The sequence below is a fragment of the Triticum urartu genome, chromosome 2A (genome assembly GCF_056163025.1).
Source record: "Triticum urartu cultivar PI428250 chromosome 2A, HENAU_Tu73, whole genome shotgun sequence".
Lineage (NCBI taxonomy): Eukaryota > Viridiplantae > Streptophyta > Magnoliopsida > Poales > Poaceae > Triticum > Triticum urartu.
In genome coordinates, this window is record NC_141874.1 from 456,231,547 (window position 1) to 456,259,541 (window position 27,995).

A 27,995-nucleotide genomic window follows, 5' to 3' on the forward strand; every position below is an offset into this window, starting at 1 on the left:
AGGAGCCCGTTGAGTTCACTTTTGAGGATCCAGTCAACTCTGACAACTGTGCAGGCAAGATGATCATACCCTCGAAATCACTACTATCTTTGCTATGCTAGTTTGCTCGCTCTTTTGCTATGCCATTGCTACGATGCCTAACACTTGCTTGAAAGCCTCCCAAATTGCCATGTCAAACCTCTAACCCACCATTGTCCTAGCAAACCGTTGATTGGCTATGTTACCGCTTTGCTCAGCCCCCTCTTATAGCGTTGCTAGTTGCAGGTGAAGATTGGAGGCCGTTCCTTGTTGGAACATTTATTTACTTGTTGGGATATCATTATATTGTCATGTTATCTTAATGCATATATATACTTGTTAAAGGGTGGAAGGCTCGGCCTCTCGCCTAGTGTTTTGTTCCACTCTTGCCGCCCTAGTTTCCGTCATATCGGTGTTATGTTCCCGGATTTTTGCGTTCCTTACGCGGTTGGGTTATAATGGGAACCCCTTGATAGTTCGCCTTGATTAAAGCTTTTCCAGCAATGCCCAACCTTGGTTTTACCATTTGCCACCTAGCCTTTTCTTTCCCTTGGGTTCTACAGACTCAAGGGTCATCTTATTTTAACCCCTCCCCCCCCCCCCGGGCCAGTGCTCCTCTGAGTGTTGGTCCACCTGTCAGCTGTCGGTGGCCACCAGGGGAAACTCTGGGCTGGCCTACCCGTACCTAAGACAATCTGAGTGTGCCCTGAGAAAGAGATATGTGCAGCTCCTATCGGGATTTGTCGGCACATTCGGGCGGTGTTGCTGATCTTATTTTAACCTGTCGAAGTGTCTTGAGTTACCGAGATACTGAGTCTGATCGGAACGTCTTGGGAGGAGGTCTATTCCTTCGTTGACCGTGAGAGCTTGTCATGGGCTAAGTTGGGACTCCCCTGCAGGGATTGAACTTTCGAAAGCCGTGCCCGCGGTTATGGGCAGATGGGAATTTGTTAATGTCCGGTTGTAGATAACTTGAACCTTAACTCAAGTAAAATGAATCAACCGAGTGTGTTACCGTGATGGCCTCTTCTCGGCGGAGTCCGGGAAGTGGACACGGTGTTGGAGTAATATTTGCGCAGGCTGCCCTCTAGTTTCTCGCTCGTGCTTTGCCTCCTCTTCTCGCTCTCTTTTGCGAATAAGTTAGCCACCATACTTGCTAGTCGCTTGCTGCAGCTCCACTCATATTTTACCTTGCCATACCTATAAGCTTAAATAGTCTTGATCGCGAGGGTGCGAGATTGCTGAGTCCCTGTGGCTCACAGATTACTATTACACCAGATGCAGGGCCCGATGATTTCGCTCCAGGAGACGCGTGTGAGCTCAAGTGGGAGTTCGACGAAGACTCTCAATGATACTATGTTTCCTTTCCCGACGATCAGTAGTGGTGCCCAGTTGGGGGTGATTGGGACCGTGTCGCATGTTGGGTTCTCTTTTATTTTGGCGCCGTAGTCGGGCCATGAGTGTTTTGGTTGATGTAATGTTATTTATGTACTTGATTGACGTGGCGAGTGTAAGCCAACTATGTTATCTCCCTTTTATTACCATATTACATGGGATGTTGTGAAGATTGCCTAACTTGCGACATATGCCTTTAATGCGATTATGTCTCTAAGTCGTGCCTCGACACGTGGGAGCTATAGTCGCATCGAGGGTGTTACACTTGCATCACAAAACAATAGTAAAAATGCTGACTTTCATCTCAAAAAAGCTTGTACTTTTGCCAAATAGGGAAAGTAAGCATTTTTTCACAGAAATGTCGACTAAAAGACCACCCTTTCATCAGATTTTACAGTGCATCTGACCTAAAGGACCCCCCTTTCCCTGTATACTACCCAAAACCCTAGGTCAAATCCCCTCACATTGCCCTTGATTGAACCCCCGAATTCCCCAAATCAGCATCAAGAAACCCTAGACAAGCTCATGGAAACTACTTCCCCTACGAACCCTGGGGACGCACACAATGAACCCTAGTGAGCAGATCGACCCAAAATTCACAATACATCGGCATGATCGGCCCAAAATTCACAACCCATCGGCAGGAACAGGGGAAGCACAGGAGGAGGCAGAGGAGTGCTTACCGTAGTCAGGAGGCCACTCGCCGGGTTCCCTACGCCACGGCTCCATGGCGCCTTGTGTCGCCGCTGATGAGGCCGACGGCGGCGTCGCCTCGCAGGAGCAGGAGCAGATGAGGAGGACAGGACGGGCGAAAGAAGGAAAGGTTTTGGAAGGGGTTTGCATCGGGGCCGACGACCAGGGGGTTTTCTGTCGGGGGTATGGACTTGTCTGCAAAATTGCTAAAGCGCGAGGGTTTCTTTGTAAAAACACGTTTCGGGCCCGACACAGCCTACCTGGCACGCCACGTGTGCAGTTCGGGGTGGTTTTGTATGAATTTTTTACAACAGTCGAGTTGGGGACTAGTTTTGTGGGGTTTTTTAGTTCTTGTATGAATCTGTTCCCACCCCTACAAGTTTATGTACCAATTGTGGTATTAACTCGTCATTGTATTACAAGTGGCGTGCCTCGATTCGTCAAACGAGCGCGGGTCCAGACTCTGATTCTGACGGGGCCACGCAATCACGGGCTCATGATGGTTTGGCCGGTCATCCAGGATCATCTGCGACTCACGCCTTGCCCGAACAGTAGCCAGTCTCCATAGAAGATCCTGCCACATCGAGACAACCTCTGCCCAGGTCAAACCTGCTGCTACAGGTGGATCCTCCTCGGGATCAGGCAGGAACAGGTCTCCAGTACGGGTTGCAGGATCTTTTGTGCCAGAAAATGTTGTTGGATCCATACCACGTCGCACAAGGCTACAACAAGGGGTAATCCAACCTGTTAATTACAAATGTGTAACCAAATATGGTCTAGTTTGTTCTGCAGGTGAACCAGGAGAACCCAACACCCTTTAAGAGGCTCTTGGTGATGAAAATTAGAAAAGGGCAATGCATGAAGAATATATGGCACTAAAGAAAAACAGAACATGGCATTTGGTTCCCCCACAGTAAGGTAAAAGTCTTATTGATTGCAAGTAGGTTTTCATGATAAAAAGAAAGGCCGATGGAACCATTGACCGCTACAAGGCTAGACTCTTTGCAAAAGGTTTCAAACAACGGTATGGTATAGACTACGAGGACACGTTTAGTCTAGTTGTAAAAGCTGCCACCATCCGTCTTATCTTATGTATTACTATTTCCAGGGGATGGAGCCTACGACAGCTAGATGTGTAGAGCGCATTTCTTCATGGTGTTCTGAAAGAGGAAGTGTACATGAAACAACCTCCTGGATTTGAAAACACACATGCACCCTCTCATGTGTGTAAGTTTGATAATGTTCTATATGGGTTGGAACAAGCTCCAAGGGCATGGTACTTCCGTCTCAGCAAAAAGATGCAAGCACTTAGTTTTATTCCTTCAAAGTGTGGCACCTCGTTATTTATTTATAACAAGTCACATACATCCATAATTGTTCTCATATATGTTGATGATATCATTGTCATAAGCTCATCTAATGAGGCAATAGTAGGACTTTTGAAGGATTTGAGTGTAGAATTTGCTCTCAAGGATCTGGGAGATCTACACTATTTCCTAGGGATTGAAGTGAAGCATCATAAGGATGGACTTCACCTCTCTCGGGAAAAATATGCAGCAGATCTCGTAAAAAAGGTTGTAAACCTACACTCACTCATTTATCTAGTACAGAAAAATTATCTCTCACTGAAGGAGAACTTATGAGTCCAGAGAATAGCACCAAATACAGAAGTCTAGTAGGTGCACTCCAGTATTTGACACTCACCAGACCTAATATTCCCTTTCCTATTAACAAAGTATGCCAGTTCCTTCATGCACCCACTATAGTTCATTTGACTGCTGCTAAGCGTATAGTCAGATATGTGAAAAATACCTTGAGCATTGGTTTGAATTTTAGCAGGTCATCTTCTACTCTTATCAGTGCCTTCTCTGACTCAGATTGGGCAGGATGTCTGGATGACAGACACTCAACTGGTGGGTTTGCAGTATTCTTTGGACCCAATCTAATATCATAATGTGCAAGAAAGCAAGCTACTGTTTCCAGCTATAGCACAAAGGCAGAATACAAGGCACTGGTCAATGCAATAGCAGAAATCATATGGGTGCAATCCATCCTGAAGGAGCTAGGTATGAAGAGCACTAAAGCTCCATGTTTATGGTCTGATAATCTAGGTGCTGCCTATTTGTCAGCAAATCCAGTCTTTCATGCCAGAACAAAACACATCGAGATAGACTTTCATTTTGAGAAAGAGTTGCAAATAAACTCTTAGACATTCGGTTTATCCACTCCAGAGGCAAGTTGCAAATGGGTTTACAAAAGCTCTACCTACAAGAAATTTTGAAGACTTCAAGCATAATCTCAACTTGATGAAGTTGTGATTAAGGGAGGGTGTCAAACATGATGGCGCTCCGGATGGCTCCTCCGCTTCCCCCACCACCGCCGGAGCCGGATTAGATCGTCTACACCTCGTTGCCGCCGCCTTGTTGTGTTGTGTTTGTGTGGCCTCGGTGTTGGGCTTGTTGTGCTGCGCCCACAGCTGAACCTGGGTATCGTGTGTGACTGTGTGTCGGACTGGGTGCGGTGGCCTTGGGTGAGTGCGTGTTTGTATGGTTGGAACCTTGGTACTGTATGCTCGGCGGTTGCTTTATTTATAAAGCGGGGCGAAAGCCTTTTTCGGTAAGGGAGGGTGTCAAACATAATGCAATGTGTATGTCGTACAAATTGCAACGTGACAACAATATTTGGGCACGTAGGTTAGGAGGTTAGAGGCATATCTTATCTTCTGTAACAATAGCTCTATCTCTACCTAACTTGATTCCCAAATCTCTTCTGTAAAATCTTAACTGTATGCACTATCAGGGAGGTGAGCCCCTGCCTATAACACGTACGGCGTCCCCGCTCGATGAGGTAAGACGTTTTCGCTATCGCACAATCTCAACCATGATGAGGTGCTTAATCATATTATCCATCGGCAAGAAATACTCTTGTAGGGTGCAATATGTTGGTTAGCTAACATGTTTGTGACGATTGGCTAGATGATCCTGCCAATTTTATGGTACCACTCTTGGTTGCTGACGATGTAAGAGTGGTTGCTAGCTTAGATCATGTTTGCTGTAAGTAAAGTTTGGCTTTTCGAGAGTTGCAAGATTAATATAGCAAGAAAATGTTCTGTTCCTTTTAGTCCCAAAGGATCCACGTGATTTGCCCACAGGTCGATCACCATTCAAGTGGATGTGCATTGGTGAGTGTCAAACTAAAATGCCATGTATTAAATATTGGAAATACTGAGTATGTTTAACTGTTTTTACCACCATCCCTGCCTCTCCACCAAATGGTGCACAGAGCCAATGTTCAACTGTTTTTGCATCATCCATGTTCAACATAGCACGTCATTAGTTGGTCAGTGAAACCAATATGGGTGAGACGAGGATGGGGACATATTTGAAAGCTATTGAAGAAAAGGGTTGGGTACTAACTAACTTGCTGCCTGGTTACAAGTTGTGGCAAGTTTTGTCTAATATTTAGGACAATACATGCAATCGACTGTATATAGTGATGGATTATCACCAACATTCTGTTAATCATGACACTTATTTCAAAATAAGTGTCATGGTTTTAGTTCAAATTTTGAACTAAAATCATGAGACTTATTTTGGGATGGAGGAAGTATCTTGAAAGCATGATCTTTCTTTTGTGTGGCTGGTCAGAGAAATCTTTTTTGTCTTGAAATCCAAGATCTTTGCGTACCATCCGGCAGCAAATACACATGTGCACACACAGCGTTGGTGCTGCAGCGTAGGATATGCCTATGAACTGATTCATGCACATGCCATATAAGAGAAGCATTGCGGTCCCAAGGAAATCTTCTGTGCAAGTCTGTTGAACGCTTATCGTATCTTCATTCAGTTTGTCACGCCGGCGTCTTTGTGCTTGTCAAATTACCCGAGGAGTACATTGCAAGGACCAAGTGGACGGGACAATAAAGGCGTGGACAGACGTCTCCAGATATATACTCCCTCCGTTCTGAGTTACTTGTCGCAGGTATGGATGTATCTAGATGTATTTTAGTTCTAGATACATTTCTGTGACGAGTAATTTGAAACGGAGGAAGTATATACTAATAATCAACCACGCCGCGATTCAGTTGGTTCCACGGTAACAATCAGCTAGTACAAAGTTGAGTCACTTATTTTGGGACAGAGGGAGTAGTAGTTTCTCCTACCCGAGGACCGATCAAAACATAAATATAAATCGAAGCAGAAAATGATAATGCAGGGTGTGTGTTGGAGAGTAATGCTGATGCAGCACCAGTGCGTTTCGAGCATGCGAGGTCGAGAGACCTATTCGCAGGACAGCCACTAAAGCACTGCAATTTTACTGTATGCGTTTTGATCCCATATAGTTCAAGAGCTGAATGCTGCCGACACACATTGCACCTTTTAATAAGACTAAAAGAACTAGTACCGAATGATAGAACCGATACCTTGCTAAGAACATCATGATTACTACATGATGCGTAGCTCAACAGCAGATTCGAATCTTACCAACTATATATGGTGGGGCTTTCAAAAGAAATTGCTTCGCATGTGTTCATGACTAAATTTTTTGTTTAGATGCTCCTGTAAAATCGCAATTGTAGCGTTGCATGATAATATCAGTGCAAGTGGTTCCCCGTTGTCAGGTCAACAAGGGGGGTAACATACATACTGATCTACTCCGGATGTTGTTCCAGCCATAGCTTCCGATTACAAAGAACTGCCTTTGTAGAACAAAATTTGGATGCTCAGCTCAAAACTCAAACAAGTACTCCCTCCGTTCCGAATTACTTCGTCTTAGATTTGTCTAGATACACAGGTATCTAGCACTAAAATTAGTCTAGATACATCCGTATCTAGACAAATCCAAGACAAGTAATTCGGAACGGAGGGAGTAGCTCCAAAATGATTGAGGATTGGATCAAAACCAAATGAAGAGGTGCCCTTTTTTGGCACCTGGGTCCGACCAACATGCCACATGAGCATGTTCATGTACATTTGATGCTTCTTTCAACTGTACAAGTTAAGGGAGGATACCCCTAGGATTGCATTGCTGAGTCCAGGGATATTCGGCAGGCCAGTGCCATACTCAGACAGGCTGTAGCCCCTCTCAACCTTCTCAGCTTCAAGGGGAAATTCCTCGAGCGTCTGAAAAAATACAAACATCAAATGGATGCTCGACACATAAGTTGACAAGAACATCTAGGAGAGGAGTAAATACCCTGTGTGCCTGTTCAAGAACTTGGAGCGTTTCTTGAATACGCTGCCGTCTGATAAGTACTTCATCTGTTTCCCTCAGCATGTCATCAAGTAGGCTCTCCCTGCACACCAGATCGTCATTATAGAATGATTCTTCCAGATAGAAAGTAATCTGAAATTTACGATTGGGTTGCTCGCTAGCAAGTACATAAACCAAAGTGCAAGTCACCTGTACAGTTTCCGAATTAGAACGTTGTGGAGCTCCCGCTTTGTGTGGTTCACCTTAAGTAAAAGATCAGTCAAAACGCCAGTGTCACCAATACAGACTACTTTGGAAGTTAGATTTTAATTGTAACACTAATTAACAAGTAATGATACTTTGCTTGGCACAATGACCAGCGTTGCTGGAACTTTATGACTTTTAGCAGCAAATTTTTAGTTCATGCAAGAAAATGTCTAGGTAGGGACAAAAAGAGACAAGTAAACCTCTCTTAAGTAGTTTTTGTCTTTGATTCAGAGTATGCCAATATTACATACATCTACACCAGGAGTTATATATTATAACATCCGCAATTAGCATCCCAGTGTTTTTTATTTATATATATAATTTGACTGTTGGAGGTATTTTTTTTTAACAACAGGTATGTTAAAGCTCTCTAACAATTGGAGCAAAGAACAAATAAGTCAGTAGAATTATATGGCAAATTCACCAATAAGTAGATGGTCAACAAGGTATCTTTAAGACTTTAACAGGTATCACCACATTGTAGACACTAAACTTACCAAAAAATGCATTATAGCTTTGGGAACCGCATCCTCAATACTCTTTCTGACAATGTCATAGTAAGATTTGACCAAAAGCTTCACAATAGCTATCTCTGTTCTGTCCCGGTCAGTCTTGTTTTCTGATGGTTTCAAGGTGCTAGGTGGCTAGTAAGAACAAGGATAAGAATTGAAGATGAAATATGAAGTCCTGATGAATTACATATTGCAAAGCTCACTTGTGATAGTAAATTCACCTCTCTTAACCGAATCATAGAGTATAAGCTATTGAGGCTGTAAACTCGTGGATCTGACATGCTTGACAAACTCCCACCAACAAGTGAGTGACCATTCTGGCCTCCACCTGCCACACTTGTTCCTACATTGATTGTACCAGATTTCAGATCATAGCCCAAAAACATTGTGCCAGATTTCAGATCATATCCCAAAAACATACTCCCTCCGTTCCAAAATAGATGACTCAACTTTGTACTAACTTTAGTGCAAAGTTGGGTCATCTATTTTGGAACGGAGGGAGTATCTCCTTATATACAACCGCAATAATTGGCAGAACTGTTTGATATATTGTAATTTGCAGGTATTGAACACTTCAACGTATAGAACTTGCAGGTACTGAACACTAAGACAAGTTCGAATATAAACAGAACATATTTTGGGCCAAAGTCTATAATATCGAGGCTGTGTCTCGGGTGGCTCCAGAAAGGATGCACGGGATACATGGAACAACGATGTACAGTGTGCTAGTTAAATGCCCCCAGGATTTATTTACTTCTTATGTATGTCTAAGTTGGCCTTTCTCATCAATCATTGCTGCCGTTCAAAGGTAGATATCATTATATACTGCGCAGACGAAGTTAGAAAACTTTGACCAACAATGCCCAAAACATATTAATCAGTAGATTTTTCATATAAAAATACAAACATGTCATTATATTATTACGTAATTTATAACTAGGTAAAGTAATGGGCAACAGTGTGTATTGGGTAATGATCAATGGTGTGTACTGGAGACTGGGTGCACTTGAATTACTACCTCACGTAGCATAGCTACACAACATTCATCTAGCCCGTTTAAGATGGCCCATAGAAGCAAGGCTCGTTGTTCAGTTGCATGAAGGCTAAAATGCAGAATATACTCTTTTTTTGGGAAAACAAATGTAGAATATACTTTGAAAAGTAACTAATCAAACTTCCTCGGCAACAAAATTATCTATAGGTAGATGGGACGAAAGCGGGTGGTGCGTTCACAGCAATGACGCTCTAACACATGCCCTGATGGATGGTGGTCAAGACAAAGAAGCAGTCCGGATGACCACAACTCCACTAATCCAATACTGCTGTTTCCATGGTTGCTCATCTCCCCGTGCGGGAGACTTTTTTTTCTAAAGGGCTTGTATTAATTACTAATTAGGCAAAAGTTGCAGGCTATATTGCCACCAAAGCTATATATTTTTTACCAAATGACCAATCTCGCTTGGAAAGACTAGGATTTCCCTTGCCTGGGATCCAAACATACTCTCTGTCGAAATCTGAAATGACAAGTAAAAGATAATGGAGGTAGTATTCAGAAATATGATAGTTTATATCTTATATGGGCAATCCAATCTCATCACTTAGCAAAAAGGATGAGTCGAAGTTCCCAACCGAAGGGTATTCACATCATGTGGCTTCCCAGTGAGTAAATGTTTCTCCACAAATAGATTTATAAACCAAAGGCATACAGGTGGGTCGATTTGGTCATATCATACTGTATTTCAACTTCGGATCATCAGAAGATTTTTCTTTTGTCTTTGTATCGTATGAATTGCCAAGCAGGATTCAAATTGCCTGCGTTAACCTGTCGAAACAGCTAGGATTAAGGACAGGTTATACCAGCCAGGTGCAGCAGTGACTCGTTAAATTCGTGTTAAACCACTATGTGGCTAACCATGGGCAAGTTTGGGCGATTTGCACATCTGAATATCACGTCTCAACAAGCAACTGGTTATTTTCTTCTAAACAGGAAGTGAACAGATGGTATTATGAATACACTGATGCAGCAGTGCATGGCGATTAGCCAATCACATATATGTCCAGTTCTGACACGTTGGGCCATGTGATCTAGGAGTTAATTCATTGGTACCCCGGCTGCTCAACGCCTGGCCTGGAGCTCGTTTGGTTGCATCCTGGAGAAGCCTGGGTAAGCCTGACCTGGATCAACCGGCACCTTGGTTAGCCTGAACCAGGTCTTCCCAGTTCAGGCCACTAGGCCAGGTTTCAGCTGGAAGATGATGATCCATGACCCCGAATCCGCCAGCACCAACCATAACCAGCCAGGAAATGGGAACTTAAACCTCTTAGACATATTACTAGCAAATGAACAGTGCTTAGTTATTCATATTATTATATAACTGGTTCAAATATGAAATCAAATGAGCTATCAGGAAAGCATGACCCAAATGCAACATCATATGAATTCAGTGCAACCCAGATTGACATCGTGCTTGCACAGAAGTTACAATGATAAAAATCTCCAGAGCAGAGAAATGCAGATCAAGCATACTTGTATAATTACAGCTACACTGGTTTACCTGCATCTGTATCAGGCTGAAATCCCTGGTCAGCAGAAACACAAGACAGAAAATGAAGTTGGGTAAAATTGTTAATATCATGTTATAACACATCTAGAAAACAAATTTTGAAACAGTAATAAGATACTATTTGAGATCTGATAACCTTCTCAGCTATTGCTCCTCTGGAAGTATCTCTTGCAAAAACAGCACGTGACTTTTGACCTCTTTCAGATTTGAGCTGTACATTGTTCTCAGTAGAAGATTTTAGCTGCGCCTCAGAACTTATACCAACACCATCCTGCAATAAGTGAAGTGGAAAAAAGATGTAACACCTCCCCTCGAGTCTAAACAAAATCAAATGAGCTTAGCAACTAATTAGAAATGTTGATGTATGTCAAGTACCATCTTCTAGTAATCTGCAATTAGATGACATGTATAAAACACACAAGTTGATTCTTTGTAAATTCGCTAAACCTTGTGGCTCAGATTGATTTATACCCGGCTTATGTTTACTAGCAATTGTACATGTCGAATGCATGTTTCTCAGAATATATATTGCATACACATAGAAAGTATATGCTAACAATATGAGGACAGCCATATTTAGGCCCTGTTTGGTTCGGCTGTGGATTTCTAAAAGCAGCTGTGAAAAAAATCTGATGTGAAAAAGATGTAGGTCATTTGGCAAACCAGCTGATACAGCTTTTTCAGATTTTGGCCCGCAGCGGAATCAGATTTTGGAAAGCACGTCCTGAGCTGCTTCAGCTTTTGGTTCAGATTTTGGCAGCGGATTTCTGGAATCGGATTCTGCTGGGTTCGCCCTTTGGTTCAGATTCTGCTGCGCGGCAGCGGAATCTGTCGATAAAAGCTGAACCAAACAGGGCCTAAGATACAAGTGTACTCACTACCAAATTATTTCTTATCTTACAAACTACTCGAACAAAAAATATCACGCATTAGGCATGACCAACTATCTATACCAACATCTAGATCTGTATTTTCTTGTCGCCTTGACGTCTGTTCGCCCCAGTCGAAGATAGATCAGAATTTGGTCCTGGGGCTTCTGTTATATCTTAATTTTATTAGTTGTGTCAACAATTCTAACTAATCATGTAGTAATTCAAACAAAATCAAATTACTTATATTATTGTGACAATAGTAGTAGTTGACTGTGCTAATACAAAAAAAAACTCAACACTAAAAATTCATGTTTTCACTCTTTTTTTAGTGAAGTGAATTCCGCGAGCATGCTGACAGTATGTAATCTGTCAATACGATTTTGACATAGAATTATTCAAGTTAGGAACAATTTGTGTATGAACACAACTTCCATCCACATTGATTCCAGAGCCATCATGCGAGTTGACCTACTCCTTTCAATTAATTGTTTTCTTCAAAAGGAGCGGTTGCGGGTGTCGTTTACTATTGAATTCTTAGTGACATTAAAAAATTGATTAGTCATGCTAAAGAGAATAAAACTACTCCGCGGATAGCACCAGCAGAGCAGTCGAATGCAAAGGTTCATTGTTGAAGGTACATCCCAGTCATCCACATTGGACTTCTCCTTTACGTTATTCCGGAATAGATACAAAATCTGAGGTGGAAAAGATGTTACCTTATGAACCGATAGTGAAGTTGGTCCTCTCGAAGATAGACCTTCGTGCTTAGCAAGTTCAACAACCTTGCTGCCTCCAACAAAGCTTGAATGTGAGGTATTTATGTAATCCATCTGTAGAAATATTTGTATAATTGCATATAAGAAAATAAACACAAAAGACAATAAAATGGAGCTATGTGCACAAGCGAATAACAAATCAAGACACTCATTAGCATCTACTCCCTCCGTTCCTAAATACTTGTCTTTCTAGACATTTCAAATGACTACTACATACGGATGTATGTAGACATATTTTAGAGTGTAGATTCACTCATTTTGCTCCGTATGTAGTCACTTGTTGAAATGCCTAGAAAGACAAGTATTTAGGAACGGAGGGAGTATCTGCAACCCCAGTGTCAAGTACCAATCCACAAAGTTAAAAAAAAAAGGTTCTTCATTGGAATAGATAACGAACATGTAACTACCATAACTGAAACCAGAATATAACATGGGAAAACATGAATTAGATTGTGAAAAAACTAAATACAATTACAACTGAGATAGATCGTCATAATGCTGAGCTCATAATAACCTAACTTGTTCAACAGTATTTAAAACATGACTGGTAATAAATGCATAAATAACCAACTTTTGTTAGGATACTCAAGACTGTATCCTTGCATTAATACAGGGGATATGAGCACAGTGGGACCCTTAAACCAGAGTGACAGGTTATAGCAGCCACATTGTTAAAAACCAGCTTCTTTGCAAAGCATATCCAGTAGTGTAAGATGAAAGCAACCAATTGTTTAATGGTTGGTTACTTTAGTTGCAGGATACTGTGGATAGTAAACACCCCGAAAATTAAACTTTACTATTGGAGAAATCCAATGGTTACTACCAATTGGCAAATAAGAACTCAGAATATAAACACTTACCTCCATTTCAATAATATGAGTTATCATTGTCTCCGCAGGTCGAAGACCATCTCTCAAGAAATTGCTAACTGATTCACCCATCCGTCTTTTAAGAATTGGGTATTTCTGCAGCTCACTAGTTAAGCAACCATGGCTAATCTGCATTATTCAGGATACCTTATAACTAACGTAAATAGAGGTTGATAGGAATGACATAGTTATGTGTACATACTTTGACTAACTCGTCATAGATAAATTTGGCACACTGAAGACTTGGATCAAGCAAACGGCCTATCTGCTTTCGCACAAGAATCTCAAAAGGCACCTACAATTTATAATAGAAAAAAAAAACATACTTCTGAGCATGGAGGAGTCCAGTAAGAAGACATTAACTGGAATAACAAAAATTTAACAAGAAAGGATTGCATCATCCAGAGAAAAGGTAAACCTCTGGCAGAAACATAGCACCCTTTGGACCGTCAGAGTTCTGTATACTCGTGCGGATATCTTCATCGCTTATATTCTTGCAAGGGTCAATTTCCTTCATATAGAGTAAGTAACTAAGAAATGTGACCACTAGATTTATCACACACAAAAAAGGAAATATGTGAACCACAAGATGAAACAGGTGAAAATTATGACACATACTGTTGCTAAAATGATGGGAATTTAAAATGTAGTTTGTAATGCCATATAGCTATATATGAAAGTAACACTAGCACGAGGTAATTGTTTCTGCCCAGAAACTAAAATGATCTGCAGGAAGATATACTAGTTTATTACAGTGCACAACTTTTTTCCCTACAGCATGTTGATATAGGGGCACAACATTTAAGGCAGAAAAATACTATAATGTGACTATGGAGAGCAGAACCCTTCCTGAAAGGGCAGATCTCAAGAAAATTCTCTGGTAAGGCATACTAAACTATCACAAGAAATTCCCAAAAAAGATAGAGGTCATCACCAAAGAACCAGCCATTTCACAAAATGCAAAATCAGTCTACATACAAAATAACTAAGGAAAAATCACCAGAATAACTTAATCTAGAAAATGGTAGAAGTTGCTGTTCGCTGTGAATTTGTATTTTATCTTTATTTTTTGCCACTGTGTAGGTCAGTTTATGACATGAAGTTTATGTCAAAGCATCACTTCCCACATTAATGCTCTCATAGCACCCACTAAAACCACTTAGCTCATGTAGTATTGTGAACAACATGGAGCCCAACTGACAAGCAGCAGCAAAGCGCTAAGGAGGCAAAATGGAACCTCCATCGCCAGGACCTGTTCCGCTCACTGCCAACCGCCCGCATCACTATTACACTGAAGCATCAACTGCTGCACCATGTTCCCAGCTGTGTCGCCCTGCCATGCTGCCCATTAAGCCCAACTGTGTATCTAGTGGGTTTGCAGCAGCAAGGGCTTTCAGTTGTGACTAGATTGAGATTTTAAGCATGCGCTAACAATAACTGATGCATGCAGTCATTTTTCTCAGCAGCTGGCTGATGCATTACCAAGTCCAGGACCAGGAGTAACATATGCATGTGCTTTAGGAGTAGAAAGAGACACTCGCTTGTTTTTAATGAAGCAAAGGGGTATATTTGGCGGAGTGCTAGATGAAGCATAATTCTGTAACTAGTGAGTAGTATTTTTGTAAACTAGTCCCAGGGAGCACTATTCTCATTATATGCAAATTTAATTCTCATATTAACACACAGTGAACTGTAATAACATGGATACATGTCTGCTGTGTAAATATGTCAAGCTATTGCTTTTGCAAACCTCCAAGCTTTTGACAAAAATTGACTGAAAAATGTAGTGAATTCTTGCTCCACCAGAAAGCTGATCTGTTGACACTTTATTTTTTCCCTCCACCATCGAAGAAAAAGCTGAAAACATGAAGATATTATTAACATTAGAAAAAGAATAGCATTGGGAAAATCAAACACTTCACAAAATAAGTTCTTAATATTCTGACATCTAAATTGTCATGTAACTAAAAGAGTTCCACAACGGTAAAAATAAACAAGCAAATGCTTTCTAGACAGTTAAGATAATTTAAAGATATAAGTACTTTTTCTGAGTTTTGAACTGATTATTGAATGGAACCGGACTACGAAGGATTGTTGATTGATTCACCATAACAGCAATAGTTCTTAAAAATAGCAACAAAACAAAAATTAGTAAGTTAAGGTTTTACAATGAATGGAACAGATCATTCTTCCTTACCTTCACAATATTTTCCCAATATGTTCAATAGTTTGACTCCCTGACCAGCCTGCATATCGAAGACCAGAAAGGCAGGGTTGAAAAGTAAAAGAAAATGACACTAGAAACAAACCAACATGTGCGTGAAACAAGAGAAGACCAGGTAAATATATAGTTACTAAGAAAAACAACATGCATAAGGGAGTCAGGTGTGATGCGTCATGTATGTAGTTCAACAGAGCATGACATATGATAATTGTAATAACTAATAAGTGATTCTCATGCCAATGCATATAAGATATAGCAAACTCTAAACTATGCACAGTTAAGGCATCCCAGCAATAGACAATTTCCATCATAAAGCAGGTATTCACAATTTATACTTATGTAATATCAGTATAATTACCGTCGATTCTGCCGTATCACCATATGCAGCATGTTCCTTGGCAACTGCTACCAACTGAGCATTTATTCGAGATTTCAAACCTGGAAGCATATCTGTGATGTGCTTTAGTAGAATCTGCAAATAAGAGCCAAGAGTTGCAATGATGAGGTGCACAGATAGAATCATTAGATGTATTAATATCACTTATGGAAGCATCATAGACAGTGTCTATGGATAAACGAAGGTGCCCATAGATAGTGCATCAATACATACGGCAAAGGCTTGACCTTTTTCAGCAAGGCGTTCATTAGTTACTATTCAAGAAGTATTATATTTCATTCACTTAAAAGTTTTGTTAACCACACCAACTTTTATCAAGTTAATCTCTCAGTTACATGCTAAAACTAGAGGTTTCAACTTAAACATGAAAAATCATTCATTGACCCACTATCTTGCAGTAAATTGAGAATAATTCATCCTAGATCAGATTAGGGTCAAAAAAACATTTCTCCTGGAGCCTGAGTATGTTGATGTTTGTTCAGGATATTATTCGTAAGTGAAGTACAAAGAGATTAAACACATAAGCAACATAAGCAATACAGGGGCAAGAAAAGTACAACTAATACTTAACAGCAATGTGTCAATACCATATTTAACTTCTTGGCCAATTGAGGAACACCACAACATTGTGAAAGACCATGATAAGCCTGTTAAAAGAAAAGAAAATAAATACAATCAGACACAGCTTATAAGAAAATATGCCTAGTCACAATGGATAGTACTGCTGCAAGAAAATTCACAGGTTCCAGGCATACAGGTAGAGTCGAGAAAAACTTCTCCTCAAAGGCAAGTGCATCTTTGATGCTTCGGTTAAAGTTGATGTCCTGTAGGAATCATCCACTTGTGTTAGATTAGAAGTTAGAACAAATAACTTTATCTATTTAGGCAGTAGTAGCATTATCATTAACTGCTAAGATCCAAGTTTAAATAACCAATTGAATTCACTACCAACACATATCAAAAACTAAGAAGTTAGAAATATAACAGCACAGCACATGAGTTTCTTGTCGTGTTTTTATGAGAGAGAGAGAGAGAGAGCAATCAGAACATGAAATTCAAAACGACAAACAAAATTATCAGGGTTTGTGGTTTTGCCTCGGAATATACCTCTTGGCTGCGATTCACAATACCTACATAACCAAGCTTGAGGGGGATTACATTTCCCAGTAAAAAGTTACGAGCATCAGTACCCCTGTCCATGATGTCCAACTAAGGCCATTGAAAAACAAATCAAAATTGTCATCACAGAAACAGAGTAAGGTAACAACTTTGCAGTATTAATTTTGTACACACATTAATACCTTGGTGATAACACCAATTGTACGAGATCCTGCCAGAAAGACAGCAAACAGTTAAGTTTACACTTCTTAGCTACAAGGAACTTCATAATAAATTATTCCATAGAGTTGCTTAAGTACCATCAGGATCACCAAGCCGTGCCAGTTGAAGAGCATCAGAATTGGCTAAATCTGCATTTGCGGGTGAGACGGCCAAGATAATGCAGCTTGGATGCTTGATGTATTGCATGATCATTGTTCTTATTCTTGACTCAATATCACTAGGCTGATCTCCGACCGGAACCCTTGTAATTCCAGGGAGGTCAACCAAGGTGATGTCAATTACATTTGGTGAGAAGATTTTCAGACGAATCTGTTTGTCAGAGACACCTTTGTTACCTCCAGCTTCTTTGTCCGTTTCCGACTGAAAGCAGGCAATATATTTCTCTCGTGAGAACATTATGAAGGCATGCAATTAATAAATAATACAGTTTCAAATATTACTTGAGAGGTGCTACAAATAGAAAGGGTGGAATAAGATGAATAGAGGGGGAAAATCAGTGTCTCTCAAGACTAAGATAAACAAAACAGAAGGAACAAAGTAAATATTCAGGACTTAAATGTTTACTAATACAATGAAAACTTAAGTTAGACAAGAAAAAAAATAGACATATAGACAAACACTGCCTCCATTCCAAAATACATTATGTTCGTCCTAGAAAGCCTGCAGTCAAACTTCTCTACCTTTGACCATCAATTGCCATGCGCGGGGGGGGGGGGGGGGGGGGGGGGGCGGCGGCTGGGCTTACTAGTTACTACTATCACATGAGAAAGCAATTACAAACTCTCGGAGTGTTCCATTAAGGCAAACTTTCTGAATGTAAGTATATTTATCATGTATGATCCTCCCGCATGTTAGTGTCCAACTGGCTTCGGCATTTGAGCAAGGCTAACAAGCACCAATAGGCTAACAAGAACAGAACTATCTTCAAACTTTGTCCTGATGATGATTGTACCACCATAAAGAAATAATTGTGTGCACGAGACTGACTGGAAGGTCCATAGTAATGTTAAAAGTGCATGATTCACAATATCTGCTGCAAAGTTTAAGCAACAGTTATTTTCGACAAGAAAAACTAGTGTGAAGATGGACATTAACTGATAAAATTCTAGCCAGTACTATCGGCGGATGCTAGTGCAGAAGTAACACAGCATGTCAGCACAATTGTTGCTCCGTCCGCAAACTACAAAAAATGCAAATTATGAATAGTTGTAGTGGTACTCTTACGAACTAAATCCTTTATTTAAGTCATGGAATCAGCAAAACAAAAATGCCTATAGAATACAAGAAGCGAACAAGCAAAGCTACAGCCGTCACCAAGGCTGACGCACAATTTTTGGGTAGCCAGCATTACAGCAAACATATTGCATACACTCGGAAAACAAGCGAAGCTACATCGATCTGTGAGGCCGAGGCACTCGTTTCAAGCCCCCAGCGACAGCAAACATGTCACCCGCACGCAGCAAAGCAAAGCTGCAGTAATTACAGAGAAACTGACCTGGATCTCGCGCTTGATGTGTTCGAAATCGTCGAATCGGCGGCCGGGGGCGTGGAGGAACTCGCCCCACTCCTCGGGGGCCGAGTGGCGCACGAGCTGGAGCACGAGGGGGCGGCGCGTGCAGATTTCGGGGCCCCTCGGGAGGAAGTCGCGGCCGACGAGCGCCTCCAGCACACTCGACTTGCCGCTGCTCTGCCCGCCGATCGCCGCCACCTGTGGCAGCTCCACGCCGCCGGCGGCTTCACCATCCAGCCGCGCCATGATGTCTTGCAGCCTATTGACGAGCGGGATCACGGCTTGCCCCACTGTCGCCGGTTGCACCGCCGCCGCAGCAGCAGCCGCTGCCGAGTCAGCCATCGCCGCCGACAGTGTTGGGTTTTGGGAGACTAGAGGGTACGCTTTGGGGCTCTTTTCCTTCTTTTTCTTCGCTGGGGTTTTGTGTGGATGTGCGTATTGTGTGAGGTACCTGCAGCATCAAAACAGAACGAAAATTGACAAAATGGAAATGAAAACGAAAGTTTACAAAGTTTCCCATACAAGCAAAAACAAAACAACATTTTTTTCGATGGAATTTATGGAGAAAAGGAGTTTTCATCTGTATATGTATAAGAAAACTCTTCTAATCACCCGGCGGATCACGTCGTTTCGTCCGTGTCAGGCCCAAGTGGTTTTATCGATCTATTTGGAAAATTGTATGAAGGAAATCATGATCTAGCTCGGATCTGAGATGTATTGTTGCTATAAGAGGAGCTGTATTGTCTAGGGTTCTAACCCATAGTTGGCAATTGGGGAAATCAACATGAACTTTCGGGCCACAGTCCGGCTGGTTATAAGCAGAGTAATGACAACTAGTGGTAAAGAAAGTGAAACGCTATAGTGGCAACGGTGACATCGGAAGGTGGAGACGCGTTGTAGACGCGGGAGCCATCGTCGTCGTCCGTTGTTGCTGAAGCGATATTGTCTGAAACACTGCACCTTTTTTAGTGAAGACTGAAAGTGTTAACTGAACCACCAACAGTCAGTCATGACATTGCCCCCTTGTAAGATTCGACGTGTCCTTATGGCGCTTGTGCTGCATTACACCAAGCTTGGGTTGTCACTTTCAAAAACTCCGGAAAAGTATACTTAATAAAATCGGCATCCTCCCAGGTGGCCTCATCAGAAGATAAATTTCGTCATTGTATCAACTACTGTGTCACCGGCATGTTATGCCTGGAAACTTGTCTGACCTGAAGAACCTCTATTGGGCAGTACCATGGACTAGGTATGGATTTTGAACCAATATGCTTTTTCAACTGACTAACATGGGAACTGGATGAATTTTCACATGCTCAGGAAACTGAAGTTTGTAAGCAGGCTTGCCAATCTTATGTACAATAAGAAATGGTCCATAATACTTATGTTGCAATTTTAAGGCACCTCTGAAACCATAAATTGCTAGTCTATAGGGAGACATTTTGAGGTATACCATATCTCCCACCTCAAAAACTCTCTATACTCTTTTAAGATCTGTATAATTTTTCATTTTGTTCTGGACTTGCAGTAAGTTGGTTTTTAGTTTCTCCAACATCTGTTGCTTAGCAGACAGAAAGTTGTGAGCTTCTTTCACCTAGGGTCCAGGTATGGCTAGTTCAAAAATTATTGGAGGGGAAAAGCCATAAATAGCTTGAAAGGGGAACATTTTGATAGCAGTGTGGTATGTAGTATTATACCAATATTCAGCTAGAGATATCCAAGAGCACCACTTTAGGTTTTGTACTTGCCATGCATCTCAGATAAGTCTCAACACATTGATTAACTCGTTATGTTTGGCCATCAGATTGAGGGTGGTATGATGTATTGTACATTAACTCATTTTTCCAAGCAAGAAAATTATCCTTCCACAATTTGCTGGTAAATATTATGTCTCTGCATGATATGGTCAGTTTGGGTGGTCCATGTAACCTGGGTATACTATCTAGAAATGCTTGTGCCACACTAAGGACGGTATATGGATGGGATAGTGGAACAAAATGGGCATATTTTGTATATCTATCCACCACTACTAGTATCACTTCTTTGCCATTTGAATTTGGGAGGCCTTCTATGAAATCCATAGAGATATGTTACCATGCCATGTCAGCTATAGGGAGGGGATCTAACAAACGAGGTTGAAGAAAATTTTCATGCTTTGCTCTCTAGCAGATATAGCAAGCAACAAGGAAAATTTCCACTTCTTTCTTTAATCCTGGCCAGTAAAATATGTTCTTAACTCTCTGTATGTTGCTCTTGTTCCAGAATGACCCCCAATAGATGAACTATGCAATGCAACCAGCAATCTAGTTCTGAGAGCAGGAACATTTCCTACTAAAATTATTCCTTTAGATCTGATGATACCAGGTGTTAATTGGTGGTCTGAAGTAGTGTGAGAAGGATGCAACAGTAATTGTGCTAACAATTGTTTGGCCACTGGATCTTGCTGATAGCTTTGTACTAATTCTTTTGCCCAAATAGGTGTGATAGCTGACATTGCCATGCAAGCTGATAGGGCTCTGGAAAGAGCATCTACCACTTTATTAAGAACACCTTTTTTGTACTGAATTTGGAGGTTAACTCCAGCAATTTCATCATTAACTAATGTTGCACTCCTTCTGTGATTTTTGGTCTATAATAAACTTGAGTGATTGTTGATTTGTTTTGATCAACAACTCTCTGCCTAGTAGATAGTGCCTCCATCTTTTCAGGGCTTCCAATATAGCTAGGGCTTCTTTCTCATAAGTTGACATAGCAACATTTCTAGGGCATAGGGTGATAACCCACGAATATAGGGGATCACAACAGTTTTCGAGGGTAGAGTATTCAACCCAAATTTATTGATCGACACAAGGGGAGCCAAAGAATATTTGCAAGTATTAGCAGACGAGTTGTCAATTCAACCACACCTGGTGATTAATTATCTGCAGCAAAATGATCAGTAGCAAAGTAATATGATAGTTTTGATAGTGGTAGCAACAGCAATAGTAACGGTAACAGTGATAGCAATGATTTTGTAGCAAGTGCAATAGTAACAATAGCAGTAGTAACTTAGCAAGAACAATATGAGAGAAATTCGTGGGCATTGGATGGGTGAATTCGTTGGATGATATTCATCATATAACAGTCATAACCTAGGACGATATGGCACTAGCTCCAGTTCATAAATATAATGTAGGCATGTATTCCGTAAATAGTCATACGTGCTTATGGAAAGAACTTGCATGACATCTTTTGTCCTACCCTCCCGTGGCAGCGGGGTCCTATTGGAAACTAAGGGATATTAAGGCCTCCTTTTAATAGAGAGCCAGAAAAAAGCATTAACACATAGTGAATACATGAACTCCTCAAACTACGGTCATCACTGGGAAGTGTCCCGACTCTTGTCACTCCGGGTTTGTCGGATCATAACACGTAGTAGGTGACTATAACTTGCAAGATTGGATCTAGAACATAGATATAATGGTGATAACATAAATGGTTCGGATCTGAAATCATGGCACCCGGGCCCAATGTGACAAGCATTAAGCATGGCAAAGTCATAGCAACATCAATCTCAGAACATAATGGATACTAGGGATCAAGCCGTAACAAAACTAACTCAATTACATGATGAATCTCATCCAACTCCTCACCGACCAGCGAGTCTATGAAGAAATTACTCACTTCCGATGGGGAGCATCATGGAATTGGTAGAGAAGGGTTGGTGATGACGAAGATCGAAGACCCCCCTCTCCGGAGCCCCAAACGGACTCCAGATCTGGCCTCTCGATGAAGAACAGGAGGTGGCGGCGGCTCCGTCTCGTGAAACGCGATAATTCTTTCTCCCTGATTTTTTCTCCAAATATGAGATTTTATAGTATCAGGGTTGAATTCTACGGGGCCACCAGGTGGGGACAACCCACCTTGGCGCACTTGGAGGGGGGCGCCCTGGTGGGTTGTGCCCACCCAGGTGCCCCCTCCGGTGGTTCTTCGCTCCAGAAATTCTCTTTTGTTGTATAAAAAATTCTCGCAAAGTTTCGTTCCAATCCGAGAACTTTTTTTTGCACAAAAACAACACCATGGTAGTTCTGTTGAAAACAACGTCAGTCCGGGTTAGTTTCATTCAAATCATGTAAAATAGAGTCCAAAACAAGAGGAAAAGTGTTAGGAAAAGTAGATACGACGGAGAGGTATCATATGGAAGAACTGTAAAATACTATAGGCCATCCTTGTTGCATTAAAATTGTTCCAATTCCTTTGCCTGAAGCATCAGTTTCCAATACAAAAGGTTGGGAAAAATCTGTAAGTGCCAATACTAGAGTAGTAATTAAGGCTTGTTGTAGCTGTGCAAATGTTGTGTCATGAGCAGTTATCCAAGCAAACTGTCCTTTCTTCAGAAGATTGTGTAGGGGTCTACAAATAACACCATATCCCTTAATAAATCTTATGTAGTACCCTGCCAAACCCAAAAAACTCCTTAGTTTTGTAACATTGTCTGGTGCTGGCCACTCAACGATAGCTTGTATCTTCTTGAGGTTTGTTGCTACTCCTGCAGTAGAAATAACATGACCAAGATATTCTACTTGTTATACAACAAAGACACATTTCTTTTAATATATGTAGAACTATTTGGAGGTGTTCCATATGCTCCTTGAGTGTCTTGCTATAAATCAAGATATCATCAAAAAAGACTAACACAAACTTCCTTAGATAAGCTCAAAAAAGTTGTTCATCACTGCTTGAAAAGTTCCTGGAGCATTAGAAAGTCCAAAAGGTATTACCAAATATTCAAGATGGCCAAGAAATGTTCTGAAAGTTGTTTTATGAACATCATCAAGATGCATTCTGATTTGGTGATAACCGACCCTTAAGTCAATTTTGGAGAAATACTTTGCTCCATGTAGCTCATCTAACAAATCTTCTATTACTGGTATTGGAAATTTGTTTGGTTGTCACATTTTTCCTGAAATCAGTACAAAGTCTCATAGATCCATCATTTTTGTTCACTAGAATGACAGGAGCTGCATATGGACTTTGACTGTGTTGGATGAAATGAGATGCCAGTAGTTTCTTAATTTGGTCTTCCATTTCTTGTTTTTGGTGTTGAGGAACTCTATAGGGCCTAGCATGAGGTGGGTTTATTCGAGGTTTTAAAGGAATGGTGTGATCACATTCTCTATCAGGGGGCAGAGTAGAAGGTTCCTCAAACAAATCAGCATAATCCATCAATAATTTATATAGCTGAGGTGGAGTTCGAAAACCTTGAGGAGCCTCTAAAACAATATTGTGCATTTGTAACAGAAACCCCTCAGCTCCTTTTTCCAGTAACTTTGTAGTTGTTTTGCCGGTACTTCCTTGACAGTTTATGCAGTACTGATAGTTTGCTTGCCCTGGATAGTGAAACTGAAGGTGTTTTCTGGTACATTAAATGCTACAGGATTGACTAGAGAGAACCAATTATATTCAAAAATTAGATCATAGTTGGGAAATGGTAAGACTTTGAAGTTATGAGATAACTTGAGTTTTGCAATTTGAAACTCACTGTTAGGTGCTACAGCTGAAGAAATAAGTCTGCATCCACCAGTCACAACAATAACTCTTGGTTTTATAGGTAACAATTGATAGCTACATTTCACAGCAAAATCTTGGCTCATGAAAGAAGCAATACTTCTTGAATCCAGAAGGGTTACAACTCTTTTTCCATTTATGTGCACTATTACTGTTGGAGATGGAATATCTAGTTGATGTCCTACTGTGGTAGAAATAAACATAGCTTGTTTGCCTTCTTCAGTTAGTTTCTCTTGTTCTGGAGGAGATTGCTCTTCAGTATTGTCATTCTGCTCCATTGTTTCTTGTTGCATCCTATGAATATTTCGAATTAATTTGCATTATGCTCGGGCACCCACTTATCTCCGCATCTCCAGCATTCTCTAGGCTTCTTAAATTTATGATTACTGACAAAAGTTGTCTCAGGTTGTTTAATAGGAAGTTGCTGCTGCTGTGGAGAAGAAGGAACTAGTTTAGTCTACACATTGTACTGTTGTTTCTGATAATAGTCTGTATACAGAAACCTTATTTCTTTGGTATTGGTAACATTGGGGGATGGCATGGTTTACATCCTTGGCCAAATAGTAAGCATTAGTAAGTGTATGTAGTCTATGAGGTCTAATTTGAAATTTGATATTTGATTCCCTCTCTGAGCCCATTTACATAGCATCTGACAAACCATAATTCTCCCAACTCTGGATTTTCTTCTTGTACTTCTGCCATTAGATCTTCAAAGTTTTTTGTGTAAGCAGACACTAAATCATTGGATTGCTTCATAGTGTTGAACTTCTTAGTTAAATCATAAGAACCTTGCTCTAAAAACCTTTTTACCACTTTAGCCCCAAATTCCTTCCAAGACAATTTCTCCTTCGACAATCCAGATCTTCTCAGCCATGTATCTGATTTATCAATGATATACATTTGAGCTAAAGAAACTTTATATTCTTTAGGTCAACAGACATTTGGAAAAACTTATTGCATTGTCTTATCTAGCCAACTAGGTCTTCTCCAGAAAATCTTGGAAAGTCTAGTTTGGGCCCTTTTGTGATGGATTTCATGAACTGTGCCTACATATCCTGTTCATAAGTTCTATAGTACCCTTGGCATAACTGCCTATCTCTATTTTGCTGATGATACTTGTTAAATGCAGGTGTATGATCATTATTTCTGGCAGTCACTGGAGTTCCTAAAACACTGGCAGTCTCCTGTCTTCCTGGATTAGCATATCCAAGAGGAACTATAGCTCTGTGAGTTCTAATAGGTGGTAAATTCTGGAGTTGCAAGTCTTCCAATTGCTTGGATTTTCCTTCTCTGCTACTAATTGCTTCCTCGACTGTTCTATTTTGTCCACTTGGTCTAGTGGTTGTTCCTGATGCAGAGTAGGTGATCTGACCACCTGACTAGAACTAGGAAGTTGTGTGTCTCCTTGAGTGTAAGTACTAGGTTGAACTATACTTCTTAAAACTATGCTAATAGTTGATAGTTGCTTGCCAAGATTACAGCCGGCTACACATTTTCCACCTGCAGAGAGATCTCACCCCGCTTAGAACCAATGGACTAATCATCTGTCTGGAGTTTTGTCACTTCGGCACACATCAGAGAACCGTCCTTCTGAAGAACTCCCAAATCATCATGCAGGGAGAGTACTTCCTGAAGATCTGTGTCATCGATCGTCTTTGAGCGCCCCATCTCGATATGGGGTGGAGGTGAGGAATTTTACGACTGGACTGGTAGCAACCCTTCACGAACTTCAGATCCTGCCACTGCCACGATCCACGCCTCCCTAGCACACAGATCGGTGCTAGAACTCAGAATTTTACCGATCAAGCAAGGTGCTCGAGCAACGGCCTCTGCTCGACCGATCTGTGCTCGAACAAGCACCGCCGCCTGTGCCACCACACCGCCACCAACAACTCTCCAACCCCCGCCGCCAACGCCCCCTGGAAGCACCGTCGTTGGCTCTCAAGAAGAAGGGTGGGAAAAGGGTGGAAATCAATGATTAGGAAGAAAAATTCGCCCCAAGAGCACGCCTCCGCCGAAGAACGGTGGCTCATAATACCAATTTGTCAGGTCTGAGTGGTTTTATCGATCTATTTGGGAAATTGTATGGAGGAAATCAGATCTATCTTGGATCTGAGATGTATTATTGCTATAAGAGGAGTTGTATTGTCTAGGGTTCTAGCCCATAGTTGGCAATTGGGGAAATCAACATGAACCTTTGATGTCTACTATGCAACTTTATTCTTGTAGACTCGTGTCGGGCCTCCAAGCGCAGAGTTTTGTAGGACAGTAACAATTTTCCCTCAAGTGGATGACCTAAGGTTTATCAATCAATGGGAGGCGTAGGATGAAGATGGTCTCTCTCAAACAACCTTGTAACCAAATAACAAAGAGTCTCTTATGTCCCCAACACACCAAATACAATGGTAATTTGTATAGGTGGACTAGTTCGACGAAGAGATGGTGATACAAGCGTAGTGATGATAGTAGATATTGATTTTTGTAATAGGAACAATAAAAAACAGCAAGGTAGCAAGTAACAAAAGTGAGCACAAACGGTATTGCAATGGTTGAAAATGAGGCCTACGGTCCGTACTTCCACTAGTGCAATCTCTCAACAATGCTAATCTAATTGGATCATATAACCATCCCCCAACGTGCGATGAAGAATCACTCCAAAGTTCCTATCTAGTGGAGAACATAAGAAGAAATTGTTTGTAGGGTACGAAACCACCTCAAAGCTATTCTTCTGATCAATCTATCCTAGAGTTCGTACTAAAATAACACCAAGCTATTCTTTCTGATCGATCTAACCAAGAGTTCGTACTAAAGTAACATCATACGGTACACATCAACCAACTTTAATGTCACCTAGATACTCCAATGTCACCGCGAGTATCTGTGAGTTGATTATATGATATGCATCAAACAATTTCATATTCATAATACTCAATCCAACACAAAGAACTTCAAAGAGTGCCCCGAGATTTCTACCAAAGAAACAAAGACGAGAACGTGCATCAACCCCTATGCATAGATTACCCCAATGTCACCTCAGGAATCCACGAGTTGAGTGCCAAAACACATATCAAGTGAATCAATATGATACCCCATTGTCACCATGGGTATTCATAGCAAGACATACATCAAGTGCTTTCAAATCCATACAACTATTGAATCCGATAAAACGAAATCTCAAAGGGAAAACTCAATTCATCACAACAAGATAGAGAGGGGAAAACACCATATGATCCAGCTATATTAACAAAGCCCGCGACACATCAAGATCATGACATCTCAAGAACACGAGAGAGAGAGAGAGATTAAACACATAGCTACAGGTACAAACCCTCAGCCCCGAGGGTGGACTACTCCCTCCTCATCATGGTGGCCGCCGGGATGACGAAGATGGCCACCGGTGATGATTTCCCCCTCCGGCGGGGTGCCAAAACGGGGTCTAGATTGGTTTTTCGTGGCTACAGAGGCTTGCAGTGGCGAAACTTCTGATCTAGGGTTATTTCTGATGGTTTCTCTATTTATAGGATTTTTTGGCATCGATTTCACGAGAAGATGGGCCTCGAGGTGAGCACAACCCACCGAGGCAAGTCGGGCCCCTCTGGTGCACCCTGGTAGGTTGTGCCCTCCTCGTGGCTCTTCTGGCCCTCCCACGAAGCTTCGGGGGTCTCTTTTGTTCCAAAAAATTTGTCAAAAAGTTTCAGCTCATTTGAAGAACTTCCATTTCTGCACAAAAAACAACACCCTTGTGGAGGCCTCGTGGCTCTTTTGTCCCAACTCTTTTGCTTCAGGGGCTTCTTCTGGTCCATAAAAAACCTATGCG

The 27,995-nt window shown here is 41.2% G+C and overlaps 1 protein-coding gene across 1 annotated transcript; it reads right to left on the minus strand.

Moving 5' to 3' along the window:
• Window positions 1–6,668: 6,668 nt before the first annotated feature.
• Window positions 6,669–19,058, minus strand: LOC125537756 (dynamin-related protein 3A). The gene is given in 21 exon segments (XM_048701074.2): window positions 6,669–7,130; window positions 7,133–7,229; window positions 7,303–7,402; window positions 7,510–7,562; window positions 8,064–8,210; window positions 8,300–8,421; window positions 10,634–10,658; window positions 10,779–10,913; window positions 12,231–12,344; window positions 13,151–13,288; window positions 13,362–13,454; window positions 13,578–13,670; window positions 14,910–15,016; window positions 15,357–15,405; window positions 15,742–15,855; window positions 16,368–16,427; window positions 16,536–16,604; window positions 16,888–16,989; window positions 17,082–17,110; window positions 17,199–17,481; window positions 18,617–19,058. Coding segments are annotated over 21 exon segments (2,313 nt in total). The 5' UTR covers window positions 18,974–19,058; the 3' UTR covers window positions 6,669–7,104.
• Window positions 19,059–27,995: the final 8,937 nt, after the last annotated feature.